The 18,794-nt window shown below is 41.6% G+C and overlaps 1 protein-coding gene across 2 annotated transcripts in view; it reads left to right on the top strand.

Moving 5' to 3' along the window:
* Positions 1-18,794, top strand: part of LOC106609934 (catenin alpha-2) — a 756,904-nt gene that overhangs the window by 125,395 nt on the left and 612,715 nt on the right. For both annotated transcript variants that reach the window (XM_045722643.1, XM_045722644.1), the window contains exon 3: positions 16,461-16,656. In XM_045722643.1, coding sequence (XP_045578599.1) covers positions 16,461-16,656 — 196 coding nt within the window. The remainder of the gene's footprint in view (positions 1-16,460; positions 16,657-18,794) is intronic.

Below are 18,794 nucleotides of genomic sequence, written 5' to 3'. Positions count from 1 at the left end.
TTTGGTCAGAGTTTCTTAACTTGCCTTAAAACTTTGGTTTCTTTTCTTTTTTCCGAGTCAGCCAAAGTAGATGAAACAGGTGCTTTTCACGCTTCCTACATCTTGATTTTATAATATATAAATATATAGGACTGAAAGCTCGAAAGTGTGTGGGTGGGTGAGTGCGTGCGTGCGTGCATGTGTGTTTTGCAATGATACCACAGATTAGAATATATCTACACTAAACAAAAATAAAAACCAAACATGTAAAGTGTTGGTCCCATGTTTCATAAGATAAAAAAAATCCCCGTAATCTTCCATACGCACAAAAAGCTTATTTCTCTCAAATTTCTTGCCCACATTTCTTTACAACCCTGTTTGTGAGTATTTCTCCTTTGCCAAAATAATCCATCCGCTTGACAGGTTTGGCATATCAAGAAGCTGATTAAACAGGATATTCATTACACAGCTGGGATATAACCTCTCTTCTCCACTGTCATATATAAATAAGGTAGAGGATTCTTCCTCTCTCCCTCTGTCTTTCACTCTCTCTCTGTGTGTCTCTCTCCCTATCACTCTCTCCCTCTATTTCTCTCCCTCTCTATCTGTCTCTCTCTCACTCATTTACTCTCGCTCTCTTGCTCTCTCTCGCTCTCTCTCGCTTTTCTCAGATAGTTTTTTCGTGGAAATTATGGCTGGACGATGTATCGAATTCATTCGATTAATTCAAATATTTTTGCGTGGTATTCCAAATGCCTGTATCGCAATAATCAAATCTGCTTGTTCTCATGTTGTCTATTTGGCCTTGTTTCCTTCGCTCCTTCTATGCTGTGTGCACCTCCCCATTTACACCATATATCTGAATATAATGACCAGATACTCATGACTCCGCCCTAACAATGGGACTCATTGTCCCAAAGTTGGGAAGTCAGGCGTCAAGCTAAGGTCCAAAATAAGCCCATAGAAACACATTGGGCTTATTTTGGACAGATTATGGCGAGTGAAACCTCTCTCTTGGCCTCTTCCTCTCTGTTTACTCACACACCAACCCCCCTGCCACTCACACCAACAAAGTTGAGAGATAACTTCTTCCTCTCTGACAAGTGGTTTGAAATCGCTATTTGCATTAGAGGTTTGATCCAACAGAAACGGTCATATGGACACCGAAACACATTGAGAAGTTAATCTGTCTAACGATACCCTTTTTTATGTCTCCACTAATCAAATTGTGTGCAGAGCAGACACTACTAAAACAGGAGTATCAATGAACATTAATTCTGGAAAAGTAAGCTAGCAGCATTTTAGCCAAACACTGTTATAGTAGCTGTTTAGTCTGTGTTTTATAAATGTGCAATCAGCAACTCAGTCTCATTCTGAGAAGTAAGGTAAGCCACTTGATTTCAACATCTGAGCAAAGTGGACAGGCTAACATGCTGTTAGCAGTAGGAGGACGTGTTCATAACAATTCAACTCTTCAAGCTAGCAAATAGATCCAAGTTGGCTAAACTTGAAATATAAAGATTAGCTGGCTACTCACTAGCACGTGGGCTTGTGAGATTATTTATGAGACCTGTGTTCATTTTCTATAATAATACCTGCTACAAGAATCAATCAACCAAATGTATTTACAAAGCCCTTTTTACATCTGCTATACAGAAAGCTAGCCTAAAATCCCAAACAGCAAGCAATGCAGATGTAGAGGCACGGTGGCTAGGAAAAACTCCCTAGAAAAGCAGGATCCTAGAAAGAAACCTAGAGAGGAACCAGGGGTGGCCTGTCCTCTTCTGGCTGTGCCGGGTGGAGATTATAAGAGTGCATGGTCATTTAAGGCCAGATTGTTCTGCAAGATGCTTCAACTTGGTCATTTTTAGTGAATGTGCATTATGCACGGTTCCGGTTAAATTTGTAACAAAAAGGGCATTTTCATTGAGAGACTTCAAAGCCAGATCAGTGATTATTGAAAAAAAGCAGGTTAAAGTCTTTTAATAAAATAAGGTCATTATTAGTGGGGCTTATACTGTATTTAGCCTAATTTGACACACCCTGAATTCATTAGATTTCTGACTGTTTGAAATGCAATGTATTTTACCTTTAATTGTACAACAAAGCTTATTTAGAGAAAATATTTTTTTGTTAAATCGAGGTATATATCGTAAATCGTCCATAAGTTTGAAAACATGTTGATGTGATTTTTAGGCCATATTGCCCAGCCCTATTGGAAATCCCGCAACCATACATGTGATGTTGTTTTAATGTGCAGGGGTCTAGCCAGATACCCTTCCTGTTTATCTCCCAAGCCAAAGGAAATATGGAAGGATGCAGTGCCAGGTAGCCTAGTGGTTAGAGCGTTGGACTAGAAGTCGAAAGGTTGCAAGATCGAATCCCCCGAGCCGGCAAGGTAAAAATCCAAGGCCGTCATTGAAAATAAGAATTTGTTCTTAACTGACTTGCCTAGTTAAATAAAGGTAAAATAAAAATAAGTAACACTGCAGGTGCACAGCTTTATTGTCAAACTATTCTTTTTATCTGTCTTTATTGAATTTCTTTACCTTTTGATTACCCTTCACATTTCTTCCCGCCTGTTTCGTTGCATGAATATGTTTCTTCAGGGGGCGTTAGGAAGCCATCAGGGACTGAGATCTGGATTTGTTGTATCACCTCGTCTATATCTCAGGGTTAAACAAAGATTCTTGCAGCCTCATCAAGGGAGCACAAGGAGATGATTTGGCTGGGGTCGGACTTATTTGTTTGCCCTTCGTTATGTGTTCATTTATTCATTACCATTGCGTGTAGTAATATATAGAAAAATGTATAGCCACAGTTTAGAAGTATAGTTTTCCCATGAGTAATGATGGAGGTCTCTATTAGGTAACTGTGAGTTCTAAAAGCTTGATGTATATTTCATACTAACCGCAGTACCCACTCAGGATGGAAGGCTGGAGCAAATTAATCCTTCCTCATCCACATTTAAACACAGCCTATTTTAAACACAATTTCACTCTGTTTATGCTTCTGTGCATAACACACACAAACACATGGACACGTGAGTGCGCACACACCCACACACGTGTATACACCAGTGGCGGTCAGCGCCTTTGATGATGAAGGAGGACTATTCTTTTTTTTTCATGAGCATGGCCATATTTCTGTTACATCATGTTGGATGACTGTCATTCTTATTCCATTCACCCAGTTCAATATCGATAGGTTTATGCTACTATGTGATACACTAATTTTCCCTATACCCATCATGAGGTTTGCTAAAACCTAGCCTATGAATGAAAGTTTACAACGTAGGTGCACACAGGTCGAGAGAAACATTTGAGATGACAGACAGTGACTCATGGACAGACAGTGACACATTCAACACCGCCTTGCACACTCTTGCCTGCGTCTAGTTTATCTAGGGTGTAATCATTAATCCATCAGTTGCAAGCGAGAGTTTCTATTTGATAAATTGAGGTATTTTTATCCCTGTTTTGTTTGCTTACGTTTAAGAAATGTTTTTCAACAGAATCGGGGGGAATAAATACACCCCTAATCATGCATAAACACAGTTCACTTTCATAGCAGTCACATTGTATTTATTCTAGCCTCTATGCACTCTCCTCCTCTCACCTTTTCCCTTCGTTTGTGGACTTAAATGAACAACACATCAGCTGCATGTGACCAGGCAAAAAAACCTTTCCAAGTCAAACCATGTCATAACCGCTATGCACAGACTACATCATTGTCCCCATATTAGCTAAAGTAACGTCCTAGTCAACATAGCTAATAGAACTAATGTGTTAGTCAACCTGCTACAATCATGCAGTAACGTTACAGTGTACAGTCAGTAAGCAGTTACACTGGCAGGCCACGGTGGCAATAAATTAGTTAAACCAAAAGCTTACCTTGACTTGGAAGAGTTCCAGTGTTGTATTGGATAGTCATAGCCAGTTAGCTGACATAGCATCCCTCTGTTTGAGCCGGGTGTTTGAGTAACTAAACTAGCCAGCTGCATTTGCTAGCTAAGTAAGTGAAACTGAAAGTGAAAAAAAATCTCTCTCTCCTGTTCTCCTTCATTTTTGAAGAAATTAAATTGTTGAAAATTGTTCCACTATTGTCTTTCTCTCTCTTTGAGTCAACTGCTCACCACATTTTATGCACTGCAGTACTAGCTAGCTGTAGCTTATGCTTTCAGTACTTGATTCATTCTCTGATCCTTTGATTGGGTGGACAACATGTCAGTTCATGCTGCAAGAGCTCTGATAGGTTGGAGGACTTCCTCCGGAAGTTGTCATAATTGCTGTCTATGGAAGGGGGTGAGAACCAAGAGCCTCCTAGGTTTTGTATTGAAGTCAATGTACCAAGAGGAGGACGGAAGCTAGCTGTCCTCCGACTACACCATGGTGCTACCCTACATAGTGCTGCTGAGGCTACTATAGATCTTCATTGCAAAACAGTGTGTTTTAATCAATTATTTGGTGACGTGAATATATTTAGAATAGTTTTATCTAAAAAGAAGAAAAAAATTCACTGAGGAGGATGGTCCTCCCCTTCCTCCTCTGAGGAGTCTCCACTGGTACACCCACAAATGCATGCACACATTCACCCACCCACCAGCAAGCATGTATACACACACACACACACCACACACACCCACCCGCATGCACGCAGGTGCACACACGCACACACATATTCTTATGTCCATTCCCTCAGAAATGTAGAAGGTGGCAGTTAGACGTCTCCAGCAAATGACACTATTTACCTTCATATTGTTTCAAATCTCATATAGATGTGATAGTCATTGACAGGCAGAGGCATTACTTCATCACTATCTGTTATCTTTTCTTTGAGGGGCCCCTGATAGAGTGGATAAGTAGTCACTGACTGACCCTGCAATTACATGGAACACACAGATGTAGGATCTGAATTTGATGACTTGTTTGTTCCTGAGAATTGTTCTGCGCCACAGGAAATGCAGATGAGCTTCGCGAGTCACTAAAAGCCCACACTGAAACACAGTTCTATTACAGTTTTTTTCAATTGCTAACAAGCATCGGTCAATACTGAAGCCACTTTTTTAAAACTCTTCACACTGTCTGCATTACCAACATGCATCTTGGCCAAACAGTTAATCTCACCTCCAAAACTCACTCAAACCACCAAAACACTTCATATATGTCTCAAAATAAGCTTGTTCGAACCATAACACTGGCAACAACTCTCACTCAGAAAGCATACATTGTCACTCATAACACACTGGCCTAAAAACACTAACAGGGAGCATTACATAAATGACAAACTTTTCTCTTTGAAGTTTGAATGATCTTTCTCATAAATCAGTATTTCATGAGAGAATAAGAATAACATCTTTTCACTTTATTGACTGTACTAAAGTATATGTAACAATAATTAATCAGAAATGCAGCAATTTGCTTCAAAAGCCTTTATTTTTCTATATCTTTGCAGATAGTAATTTACTTATGAAGAATAAAAAGTTCCAGGGCTGCAATAATAATTACAACAATAAAACCATCAACATGTATAGAATAATCACTCATACTGTACAGTACTGTGAGGGTTCTAGTTCTCATCAACATGTATAGTATAATCACTCATACTGTACAGTACTGTGAGGGTTCTAGTTCTCATCAACATGTATAGTATAATCACTCATACTGTACAGTACTGTGAGGGTTCTAGTTCTCATCAACATGTATAGTATACACACTCATACTGTACAGTACTGTGAGGGTTCTAGTTCTCATCAACATATATAGTATAATCACTCATACTGTACAGTACTGTGAGGGTTCTAGTTCACATCAACATGTATAGTATAATCACTCATACTGTACAGTACTGTGAGGGTTCTAGTTCTCATCAACATGTATAGTATACACACTCATACTGTACAGTACTGTGAGGGTTCTAGTTCTCATCAACATATATAGTATAATCACTCATACTGTACAGTACTGTGAGGGTTCAAGTTCTCATCAACATGTATAGTATACACACTCATACTGTACAGTACTGTGAGGGTTCTAGTTCAGATCAACATGTATAGTATAATCACTCATACTGTACAGTACTGTGAGGGTTCTAGTTCACATCAACATGTATAGTATAATCACTCATACTGTACAGTACTGTGAGGGTTCTAGTTCTCATCAACATGTATAGTATAATCACTCATACTGTACAGTACTGTGAGGGTTCTAGTTCTCATCAACATGTATAGTATACGTACTCATACTGTAGAGTACTGTCTGGGTTCAAGTTCTCCCTCTGGTGCATTTGGCCACAAGTTCTCATCAACATCACCTTATGTCTTCTCTGGCGATGCATCTTGGAAAGTATCTTCTGGAATGTCTAATTCAACCCTGGCAGTCTTAAGGAGAAGTGTCTCCACACCCTGCATTCATGGCATCCAGTCATAAACCTTCCACCTCCACGCAGAGAGAGATTCCTCTATGGGGTTTAGGAAGGGGGAGTATGGAGGCAGGAATAGTACTGACTTCCTGGGATGTGCAGCAAACCAGTCTGTGACTGCAGCAGAGTGGTGGAATGCCACATTATCCCACACAACAACGAAGGTAGGGGAGTTTCTTGCCCCGCTCTCCTCCGCTGGCATAAGTCCATTATGCAGGTCATCCGGAAAATAAATGAGCCTCTCTGTATTTTATGGGCCAATGAGTGGTTTGTGTAACAGCAAACCATCAATGAACAGTGCTGCACACATTGTGATGTTAGCTCCTCTCTGGCCTGGGACATCCACAATTGCTCTCTGTCCAATCGCATTTGTTCCCCTGCGGCGTGTTTTTACCAGGTTGAATTCAGCTTCATCCACAAAGATGAATGTGTGTGCAGTTTTCCAGTACTTTACATTATGCATAGCTGTGTATGTACCCTGTTTGGTTATTGAACAGACATCTTACCTGGACATATTGATACCGGAGTTCTTTCACACGTTCACCGTTTCTCTCAAAGGGTACAGTGTACAACTACTTCATCCTTATTTTATGTTTCTCTAGGACTCTGGCAATTGTTGTTGTGCTGACCGTATTCACATACCCAAAAGTGATATTGTCTGCCAGCACTCTGTCCCGAATTTCCCGCAGTTTTATTGCATTTTTGCCAATTACCATGTCAACAATGGCAATTTCCTGCGCGTCTGATAATATTCTGCCTCTACCTCCTGCAGAGAGACCATGGTTTACAACATGGTCAACAATTGTGGCCCTTATCACATCAGAGACCACCGCTCTTGGTCTTCCTCTCCTTTGTCCTCCACGCATTCTCCCTCTCCCTGCCACTCTTCTTTCCCCACCAACCTGTCTTTCTTGATCCATGTTTCCAAACTAAATCATTCCGAAGCCGTCCTCTTTTGTCCGTTTGGTAACGAGACTAAAAATAGGACGCTTGGGTAGGCTTTCAGCTGAAATTGCAATCAGCTGTGTTTGGAATGATTAAATATTCTGCAGAGATTTTCTGTAAGTTTCAATCTGGTTACTGCAGAAATGCAAGACATTTACCATCATTCTGTTTGGAATGTGTTTTTAACAGTTTTGGAAACGGTGTGTTAGCATTTGAAAACGTGCTGCAAATACACTGCTCAAAAAAATAAAGGGAACACTAAAATAACACATCCTAGATCTGAATGAATGAAATAATCATATTAAATACTTTTTTCTTTACATAGTTGAATGTGCTGACAACAAAATCACACAAAAATAGTCAATGGAAATCCAATTTATCAACCCATGGAGGTCTGGATTTGGAGTCACACTCAAAATTAAAGTGGAAAACCACACTACAAGCTGATCCAACTTTGATGTAATGTCCATAAAACAAGTCAAAATGAGGCTCAGTAGTGTGTGTGGCCTCCACGTGCCTGTATTTACATTTTTCACATTTTACATTTTAGTCATTTAGCAGACGCTCTTATCCAGAGCGACTTACAGTAGTGAATGCATACATTTCATACATTTTTTTTCTGTGCTGGCCCCCCGTGGGAATCGAACCCACAACCCTGGTGTTGCAAACACCATGCTCTACCAACTGAGCTACAGGGAAGGCTATGACCTCCCTACAACGCCTGGGCATGCTCCTGATGAGGTGGCGGATGGTCTCCTGAGGGATCTCCTCCCAGACCTGGACTAAAGCATCTGCCAACTCCTGGACAGTCTGTGGTGCAACGTGGCGTTGGTGGATGGAGCGAGACATGATGTCCCAGATGTGCTCAATTGGATTCAGGTCTGGGGAATGGGTGGGCCAGTCCATAGCATCAATGCCACATGAGGTCTAGCATTGTCTTGCATTAGGAGGAACCCAGGGCCAACCGCACCAGCATATGGTCTCACAAGGGGTTTGAGGATCTCATCTCGGTACCTAATGGCAGTCAGGCTACCTCTGGCGAGCACATGGAGGGCTGTGCGGCCCCCCAAAGAAATGCCACCCCACACCATGACTGACCCACCGCCAAACTGGTCATGCTGGAGGATGTTGCAGGCAGCAGAACGTTCTCCACGGCGTCTCCAGACTGTCACGTCTGTCACATGTGCTCAGAGTGAACCTGCTTTCATCTGTGAAGAGCACAGGGCGCCAGTGGCGAATTTGCCAATCTTGGTGTTCTCTGGCAAATGCCAAACGTCCTGCACGGTGTTGGGCTGTAAGCACAACCCCCACCTGTGGACGTCGGACCCTCATACCACCCTCATGGAGTCTGTTTCTGACCGTTTGAGCAGACACATGCACATTTGTGGCCTGCTGGAGGTCATTTTGCAGGGCTCTGGCAGTGCTCCTCCTTGCACAAAGGCGGAGGTAGCGGTCCTGCTGCTGGGTTGTTGCCCTCCTACGGCCTCCTCCACGTCTCCTGATGTACTCGCCTGTCTCCTGGTAGCGCCTCCATGCTCTGGACACTACGCTGACAGACACAGCAAACCTTCTTGCCACAGCTCCTATTGATGTGCCATCCTGGATGAGCTGCACTACCTGAGCCACTTGTGTGGGTTGTAGACTCCATCTCATGCTACCACTAGAGTGAAAGCACCGCCAGCATTCAAAAGGGACCAAAACATCAGCCAGGAAGCATAGGAACTGAGAAGTGGTCTGTGGTCCCCACCTGCAGAACCACTCCTTTATTGGGGGTGTCTTGCTAATTGCCTATAATTTCCACCTGTTGTCTATTCCATTTGCACAACAGCATGTGAAATGTATTGTCAATCAGTGTTGCTTCCTAAGTGGACAGTTTGAGTTCACAGAAGTGTGATTGACTTGGAGTTACATTGTGTTGTTTAAGTGTTCCCTTTATTTTTTTGAGCAGTATATATCGTTTGGTGGAGTATGAATGAGAAAAGAGTTCATGGATTTCGGAGAATGTGGTCATTGAATGCATTTTGTGTGAAAGCAATGAAAAATGATTCACAGTTTGGTCCACACACTTCTGTTTCGCTGACTGTGTGAAGAGTTTTGACAATGTGACTTCAGTTTTGACCAGCTAATAGCCTAACCACTGATCAAGCAACATTATGGACTAAACTGTCGATTCATGTTGCTGCAGAATTATGTTGCTGCGACAATACAGGTCAAAATAAGATCCTACATCTGTACTTTCAGATTAAGATGCTACTAGCTCTCTTAAAATACTGTAGCTTCCCTCACAAACCGCCACTGTGCATTTGTCAAGTTGACGCTCGCCATTCTCTTGCTAAGTGAGCCTCGCCGGGGCTGGGCTATACAGGTTATGTGTGTGTATGACTGATGTTATTGTACATTTGTGTGTGTGTGTGTGTGTGTGTGTGTGTGTGTGTGTGTGTGTGTGCATTAGGTTCTTGACTGATGTTAGGTTCTTTGGTTCGGTACCCCCTCCGGAGTTCACTGTGTTCCTTTCATCATTTACACTGCAATATGTTCCCCACAGACAATGGCAGGGTACTACTGCAGTCACACACTGAGTCATTCTGTTAGTTGACTTTGTGAGTGTGTGTCTGTGTGTGTGTGCCATTGTCTGTAATGACAGGGTAGAACTGCTCCTGCTGTCATCTGAGACATCTCCCCAGTGCTCTACGATACATTTACCGTTATTTTACAATCGCTAGAACCCATTTCTCAATACTTAAGTCACTTTTTCAAAGCTCTTCACACAGTTCTCCTAACCAACTTTCAGCTTGGCACAGCAGTTCATTTCACATCCAAAATGCACTAAAACTACCAAAACACTTCATACATGTCTCAAATCGACTTATTCTTCCATAACACTAGCGAAGGTTGTCACCCAACAAGCACACTTTGTCACTCATAAAACAATGACCTAAAAAACACTAACTTCAGGTAGCATTAGACAATATTTTCTTGTGTAAAATTTCTTTACAAAACAAGAATATATATAATATATATACAAAACAAGTTACAGGAATGAATCAGACATGATGCAATATGCTTCATTAGGTTTTATGTCTTTTTTTTGGCATTGAGTGATTCGAAAATACAATAATTTGTATATACACCATCTACCGATACAGATACAGTAGCAATGCTAGTCAACTCTGTCTTCTGTATTTGGCCACAGGTTCTCATCCACATCACATTTTGTGTCATCTTGGGCAATACACCTAGGAAAGAATATTTTGGCATGCCTGGTCCATCCCTGGCAATCTTCTGCAGATATGTCCAGGCATCCAGCATTCATTGCGCCCTGGAGGGACATTTGATCATGGTCATAAACCTTCCACCTCCATGAGGAAATACTTCCTTTATGGGGTTGAGGAATGGAGAGCATAGTGAGAGGAAAAGTGACACCATCCTGGGATGGGCTGCAAACCACTCTGTCCCGAATCTCTGTGAGTTTTATGCCATTGTTTCTGATGACCGTTTAACGATTGCAGTTTCCTGCACAGCAGTGAAAATCCTACCTCTCCTGCCTGTGGGAGGTAACCGTTGGGTCCTAAGCAGAAATACAAAAACAATTACACACAAGTGGGTTTGGAGGTTTTGCTCAATTTCCTTCTGTAATGTGCAGTTCAGTTAGATGCCCTTGCAGAATGCACATCTTACCTGTTGTTTTGCCGAAAATGTCTCACTATAGATGCCACTGTTGAGCGTTGCAGATTTGTCTGCACTCTCAGACCAGCCACTCTCATTGATAGACCATTATTTATTACAAGATAAATGATAGTATCCCTAATCTCATCTGAGACTACAGCTCTTGATCTTCCTCTGTCTCCTTCCACCATGCATACGTACTCCTCTCCCTCTCCCAGTCACTCCTCTGTCAGCCACTTCTCCATCTCTGTCTGGGTCCATGTTTACATTACACTACAGCATTATTCCTACGATGTCCCCTTTAATATAGATGGTAATGCAATTGAAAGACTCACACCTGCCTAGGTGTTCAGCTGCAATGGGAATCAGCTGTCTAATTGTTTTGATAGTGTTTAATTTTTTAGATTTGGAATATATTTCAATACGGTATTACTGTAGAAATGTAGCAAATTGCTGTCTTATTCAATTTTGTGTTATGTTCGGTTTTGAACTTAAGTTTAACAGTTCTGAAAAGAGTATGTAAACCTGTGCAAATTGGCCTGTAGATACATGGAGTTTTGGTGGTAGTCGTGTCTGAGTGAGAAAAGAATTCATGACATTTGAAAGATGTAGCAATTGAATGCATTTTGTGCCAAAGCAATGAAAAACGATCCACAGTTTAGCCCACATAGACTGCTGTTGTGTTCACTGTGTGAAGGGTTTTTGAAAAAGTGACCTAAGTATTGAGAAACGGGTCCTAGCGATTTGTAAAGAAAACTGTAAGTAGCAATAAAGTATTCAACTCTAAGCAGCATGTCTTGAAACAGAAATATGTTGCTCGCTACATATTGAACTAACTCCATCTGGCCGTCAGTTTGTATTGTCTTCACAAACAGAGCAGTTCATAACAATAGGCCTAATGAAAGTACCATGATGGGATTAAGAAGCAATCAGATCGTTCAGTACAGATGACATTAGAGTTTGCTTTCAGTTACTTACTTTGATAAATAAAGCTGAATGATGATGGTACACATAGGAAACACAATAACATCCACATGGGATGTGATGATCAGTAGTGTGTGTATAAGCATTGTGTGTGTGTGTGCGTGTGTGCGTGCGTGCGTGCGTGCGTGTGTGCGTGCACCCCCTGCGTGCATGTGTCCCCACCCAGTTGACAGGAAGTGACAGACACCTCTAAAATATTAATGACGGTAGTGTCTTGCCTGTTCCCTCTATCTGTACCTCCCTTCTACCCCAACTGGACTCCTTTCTGAATACTTCCTGCCTCAATAACACTGGCAGAGAGAGACCGAGGCCGCCGTCACAAGGGTCATTTCTGTTCTGCTTTGACTCCATTTCTCAACAGACAATGGAATTACCGCAAGTCCTTTAACCTGTTGGGGCTAGGGGGCAGTATTTTCACGGCTGGATAAAAAAAACGTACCCGATTTAATCTGGTTACTAATCCTACCCAGTAACTAGAATATGCATATACTTATTATATATGGATAGAAAACACCCTAAAGTTTCTAAAACTGTTTGAATGGTGTCTGTGAGTATAACAGAACTCATTTGGCAGGCAAAACCCTGAGACATTTTCTGACAGGAAGTGGATACCTGATGTGTTGAATTACCTTTAAGCCTATGCCATTGAAACACACAGGGGTTGATTAATGTTTTGGCACTTCCTATTGCTTCCACTAGATGTCACCAGCCTTTACAAAGTGTTTTGAGTCTTTTACTGTGAGATCTGACCGAACAAGAGCCTTGGAACGGTGATGGCCGATTAGACTCTGGCGCGAGTTCATGTTGGGTACCCTCGTTCCAATACGTTATAAAAGAGAATGCATTCGTCCACCTTGAATATTATTCATGTTCTGGTTAAAAAAGGCACTAATGATTTATGCTATACAACGTTTGACATGTTTGAACGAACGTAAATATATTTTTTCCCCTCGTTCATGACGAAAGTCCGGCTGGCTTAGATCATGTGCTAACAACACGGAGCTTTTTGGACATAAATGATGAGCTTTTTTGAACAAAACTACATTCGTTATGGACCTGGGATTCCTGGAAGTGACATCTGATGAAGAGAATCAAAGGTAATGGATTATTTACATAGTATTTTCGATTTTAGATCTCCCCAACATGGCCGTTTGTCTGTATAGCAAAGCGTATTTTTCTGGGCGCAGTGCTCAGATTATTGCAAAGTGTGATTTCCCAGTAAGGTTATTTTTAAATCTGGCAAGTTGATTGCGTTCAAGAGATGTAAATCTATAATTCTTTAAATGACAATATAATATTTTACCAATGTTTTCTAATTTTAATTATTTAATTTGTGGTGCTGACTTGACTGCCGGTTATTGGAGGGAAACGATTTCCTGAACATCAACGCCATAGTAAACCGCTGTTTTTGGATATAAATATGAACTTGATAGAACTAAAAATGCATGTATTGTCTAACATAATGTCCTAGGAGTGTCATCTGATGGAGATTGTCAAAGGTTAGTGCATCATTTTAGCTGGTTTTATGGTTTTGGTGACGCCTGTCTTTGAATTGACAAAACATTACACACAGCTATTGTCAATGTACTCTCCTATCATAATCTAACTTTATGCTTTCGCCGTAAAACCTTTTTGAAATCGGACAACGTGGTTAGATTAAGGAGATGTTTATCTTTCAAAGGGTGTAAGATAGTTGTATGTTTGAAAAATTTGAATTTTGACATTTATTTGGTTTCAAATTTGCCGCTCTTGAAATGCACCTGCTGTTGATAGGGTGCACCACGGGTGGCACGCTAGCGTCCCACATAGCCCCAAGAAGTTAATGGAGTTTAATGAGTCATTTGCAGGGAACCAATAACGAATCATGTCTTCGGAGTACCGGGTTTGCTCAGGTGGGCTTGTCTTCGCTTCGCGCTGGGTGATTTAAATGTAGCCTCATGCTCGTCAAATACTGTAGCTTCTGTCTATATTACTTTTAGAGTAAAATTACTCTAAGTGTATAAAAATTGTCTTCAAGTAAATGGCTCACTTTAGGACTTAAGAAGAGGCTGATAATTCCTGCTTGTTACTTTGTCTGCCTGACTTTGTCTTCAAATGGGTCAAAAGTGAACTGTCCTGTAGGCTTCTAACTTCAGGGGCAAAAGGGCAATCTGGGTTTCATTTTGATCTCATGGATGGTCAGTTCTTGCATCCACACCATACATCTAAGAGTTGTTACATTTCTCCAGTTCCATCCTATCAAACTGGTAAAAGGTTAACTCGCCTGTAGGACTCTAACTTCAGCATTTCAATGGCAGACTGAAAGCGGCGGTTTCATTGCTGAAATTCTGGCTTTTTCGAGGCCTAGTTTCCCTAATTTGTTTTCGGTGCATGAATCCAACCTGAAAGCATCTCTCTTAAGATTTTTTTGTGTTTTAATTTACTCCTAGTATTTGGCAGCTGAAAATTGTATGCAGTGTTGTCCTGAGGCAAAGCCAGGCCCAGCTTAACCACAGCGAGCCCCACTACACTCTCAGAGCTAATGAGAAGCTAGCTGACACGTAGGGACACCCAACAGCTGTTTGCTTGGATGGCTGTTAGCTTGTCTCTCGCCCTGTGTGGGAAGCTCAGCTCATTTCGTCTCCATTTCGGCACAGTAATTGTGCGACATGGCGCCATTACCGAAACCAAAAGGCAGAACCCGGAGGCTAGAAAGCTAGAAACACCCCCACAACCCCTCTCAGTGGACTTGTGGTAGCGTTGACTTGAATGAACACTTGTAGGCGCTCCTCATGCTTGCCTGGAGCCAAACTGGAGGGTCCAATTTGATTTTCAGTCCTGCTCCTCGATTTACCCCCAAGCAGGTTTTGGCAAAGCAGGCCCCAGACGGCAGCACATTTACAAGGAAATTGCTCACTTCCTCACCCTCTAGTGCTTTAGCTGGGCACATTTAGTGCTTCAGGATGCATTTTCTCTTGAATACTCTGTGTCTCACTCCAAACAGGCTTTACTGGTAGAGTAGCAGTTTGAGAACCAACATCCAATGATGTTGGGGAACCATTGAAACCAAGTCTGGTGTTTCTAATTGACTACACAGTTTCACAAGAACAGAGAGGTACTGCCTGAATCTATCCAATAAGTTTTTCGGTTTTTCCAAACAGGTAAAAAGTAGAGCAGTAGATATTTAAAAAATATATATATATATTTCACCTTTATTTAACCAGGTAGGCTAGTTGAGAACAATTTCTCATTTACAACTGCGACCTGGCCAAGATAAAGCAAAGCAGTTCGACACATATAACAACAGAGTTACACATGGAATAAACAAACATACAGTCAATAATACAATAGAAAAAGTCTATATACAATGTGTGCAAATGAGGTAGGATAAGGGAGGTAAGGCAATAAATAGGCCATAGTGGCGAAATAATTACAAATATAGCAATTCAACACTGGAGTGATGGATGTGCAGAAGATGAGTGTGCAAGTAGAGATACTGGGGTGCAAAGGAGCAAAATAAATAACAGTATGGGGATGAGGTAGTTGGATGGGCTATTTACAGATGGGCTATGTACAGGTGCAGTGATCTGTGAGCTGTTCTGACAGCTGGTGCTTAAAGCTAGTGAGAGAGATATGAGTCTCCAGCTTCAGTGATTTTTGCAGTTCGTTCTAGTCATTAGCAGCAGAGAACTGGAAGGAAAATGGGGAAAATAGATATAGGGACTATGGGTGACATTTGGGACTCATTTTATTACTTAACGATATTACTTTTTATCGCTCACACAATTTAGCTGTTTTATCACCCTTCTAACATACTGGATTATTTGTGTGCATCCTTAATGTCCCCCTATTCTCTACGCACTGTATTAGGGAATAAGGGAACATTTTGGACTTTTGTTTCATTTAATTGTCATGCTGCTCAAAGACACAGGAGTCCCCGTTTGAAAGCATGTCACCTTTCCTGCACACTCTAGCTTTGTCAATCACTTATGATGGCTTGCCTCCTGAAATGCTTATGAAGACGTGTTTTAGTTGTATGAATAGGCTGGATGAAAGGCGATGAAATGCAATCAAACTATACGAGATGTCTTTCAACGTTTTATGCTCCTTTATGGTCTGCTTAGATTACTGTAAGACTTGTCTTGCATTTCAGTTGGTGGATCAATCAGCAACATATCCCACAGCTCAATGAACTAGCAGTTGCTGTATAAGAGTGCTCTATAACATTAACACAAGTATTAGTTATCCATACAGTTTTCAGTCCCTCAACCCTTTAGGCATCTGTTACTTTGTTCCTTTCGACTTACTGTAGATGTGCTACGGGAGCCACCGTACCTTGGATAAAATGTGTTGTTATGCTAGCTCACGAACGTGAGGATGTTAGAGTTGTAGCTAATAAAACCGAGCCATTTATAAAGAACCACGTTTCGTTCTTCCTACGTAACAGCATCAGTACCCGTCCTAACCTCTCCCTCTCCGTCCGTCAGGTGACCACCCTGGTGAATACCAGCAACAAAGGGCCCAGCAGTAAGAAGAAGGGGCGCTCCAAGAAGGCCCACGTGCTGGCCCTGTCCGTGGAGCAGGCCACGCAGAACTTCCTGGAGAAGGGCGAGCAGATCGCCAAGAACAGCCACGATCTCAAGGAGGAGCTCATCCTTGCCGTGGAGGATGTCCGCAAGCAAGGTATGTCTGCACTGGGACACCATACCATGTTGAACTCTTGTGTTTAGAGATATATGAATCCATTAAATGGGACAGCAAGATGAAGAGAGTCCAATGTACTCACAGGGACACCATACTTGTAGTTTTCTGGTGTATACAGTCCATGAAATGTGACAGCAAGCTCTCCAGAGCCCAGTGTGTATTCTGGTTCCCATCCAAAACTGCTGTAACATTATGTATTAGGAGCTTGAACGGCGCCTGGATGCTTCCACCACCTTTGGAGCTCTTCCCATGCATGTTTTAGAAGAACACACAGAAGGAGAACTTGGAGAACTAAAGGGAGTATCCCAGTTTGAATATTCCCCCATGTATGTACTTTTATTTCCTTCAAACATAGAGTCCTACTTTTGAATGATATTTTCTCCCTCTGAGCCTTAAGTCACCTTGTCCGTCTGTAAACCTGGCTTTATCATGCTCCAACTGTCTCACTTCCACACACGCTCGCATACCCTAGCCCCTAAGCTTAGTCTGGCTCTGGTATATTTCTAAGGCTCTTGCCCAGGTGGGTCCCAGCAGGGGCCCTCAATGAAAAAGCACTAGCATCGGTAGGGACCTCTCTGTCTCTTTCTTTCTCTGCATGAAAATTCCCCTCCTTTTTTTCCTCTCTTCAATCTAGAACACCTGCCCAACAAACAATGTCTGGATTCAGGCAAACTGCGTCACTCTTCAAGCATACACTTAGCAATCTCGCTTTCTTGTACATTCATCGTAGGCAATTTACCGCGGTAGCTATCAAGCTGTGGAGGAGAAGGTGTTGTGTTTGAAGTCAGACCTTGCTTATCAGTCTTGTGTTATGTTTTTAACTTGGAAATTAATTAGGCTAGATTCCCTTGCTGAGTAAAATGTCAGTACAGAATAGCGTAAGTGTTTGACTATTTTACAGTAGGCTATCTGCTTCAGAGTACAGTTTTTGCATTCTTTAATTTCATCGTTTAGGGATCACTGGACCCAAGCAGACATATCATTTTCCATTTTAATACCTGTCAGGTTTTTCCATAACTCATTTATTTACTGTCATTACATTTGACGGGGGCCCTTCTTCAGGAAGTTGGCACTATCCTCATCTTCTATTGGAGCAGACCATCAGACTGTAAACTAGTCACCACTAGCCGGCCCCCGCCCAGTACCCTGCACTAAATAATATGCGTTGGGTGCGTAACCCATGAGGTCGTCCACCCACGCAGCCATCGGCATCAAAAACAAGGGATATTGTCTAAATGAGCCACATCTACACTTCCTTAAAAACAGCCCTGTAGCCTAACACATTACAAAACCACTATTCCTTGTGTTTTGATGTGTAGAATTACACACTGTAGCCTATTGTTTTATACATTTTTACTTTCCTAAAATAATAATTGTCCACCTCACGGTTGAGCTGTCGGAGATTTGAGCACTAAATGCACCTACAATAATAACAATGGTATACTGTAATAACAATGATAAAATAAATTATTATAAATGTTATTACTATTTTTTTTTTTCAAAATTGCATCCTACCTGAATAGCGAGTTGCACAGTAGCCCGCATTTGGCCGCACCATCATTTTTCACATCTTTGTCCACTACAATATTAAAACTTGTTTATGTGGAGGACATTCCCCTTGTAGGCTTTTTACTATGGGCATACTCTTTTACTTTCATTTTACTATAATGAAAAAGGCCTCCATCTTCACATACAGTGGCCCAAGGCTCCTCTCTCGCTCTCTCTCCTCAGCAGCGTGCATGTAAGGCCGTGGGCAAGGAGTGAGAGAATGATCCTGAAGCGTTGAAATCCGGATGTACTGTATGATGTGCAGCCCTGGGCAATTTTATTGAGCTGCTTTTAATACATTTTATCGGCCAAAAGCCGGCACTTACCGGCTAACGGAAACTCTGATCCAATGTTACAGTGCCTTCAGAAAGTATTCATACCCTTGACTTATTCCACAGTTTACTGTGTTACAGCCTGAATTCAAAATGAATTAAATATATTTTCTCTCTCTCCATCTACACACAATACCCCATTATGAAATCTTTGCAAATGTACTGAAAATGATATACAGAAGTATCTAATTTACATAAGTATTCACACCCTGGAGTCGATACTTTTTAGAATCACCG

Source organism: Salmo salar, chromosome ssa08 (genome assembly GCF_905237065.1).
Source record: "Salmo salar chromosome ssa08, Ssal_v3.1, whole genome shotgun sequence".
Classification (NCBI taxonomy): Eukaryota; Metazoa; Chordata; class Actinopteri; order Salmoniformes; family Salmonidae; genus Salmo; species Salmo salar.
Note: the sequence above shows the minus strand (reverse complement) of the source record. Positions and strands in the feature narration are given on the sequence as shown.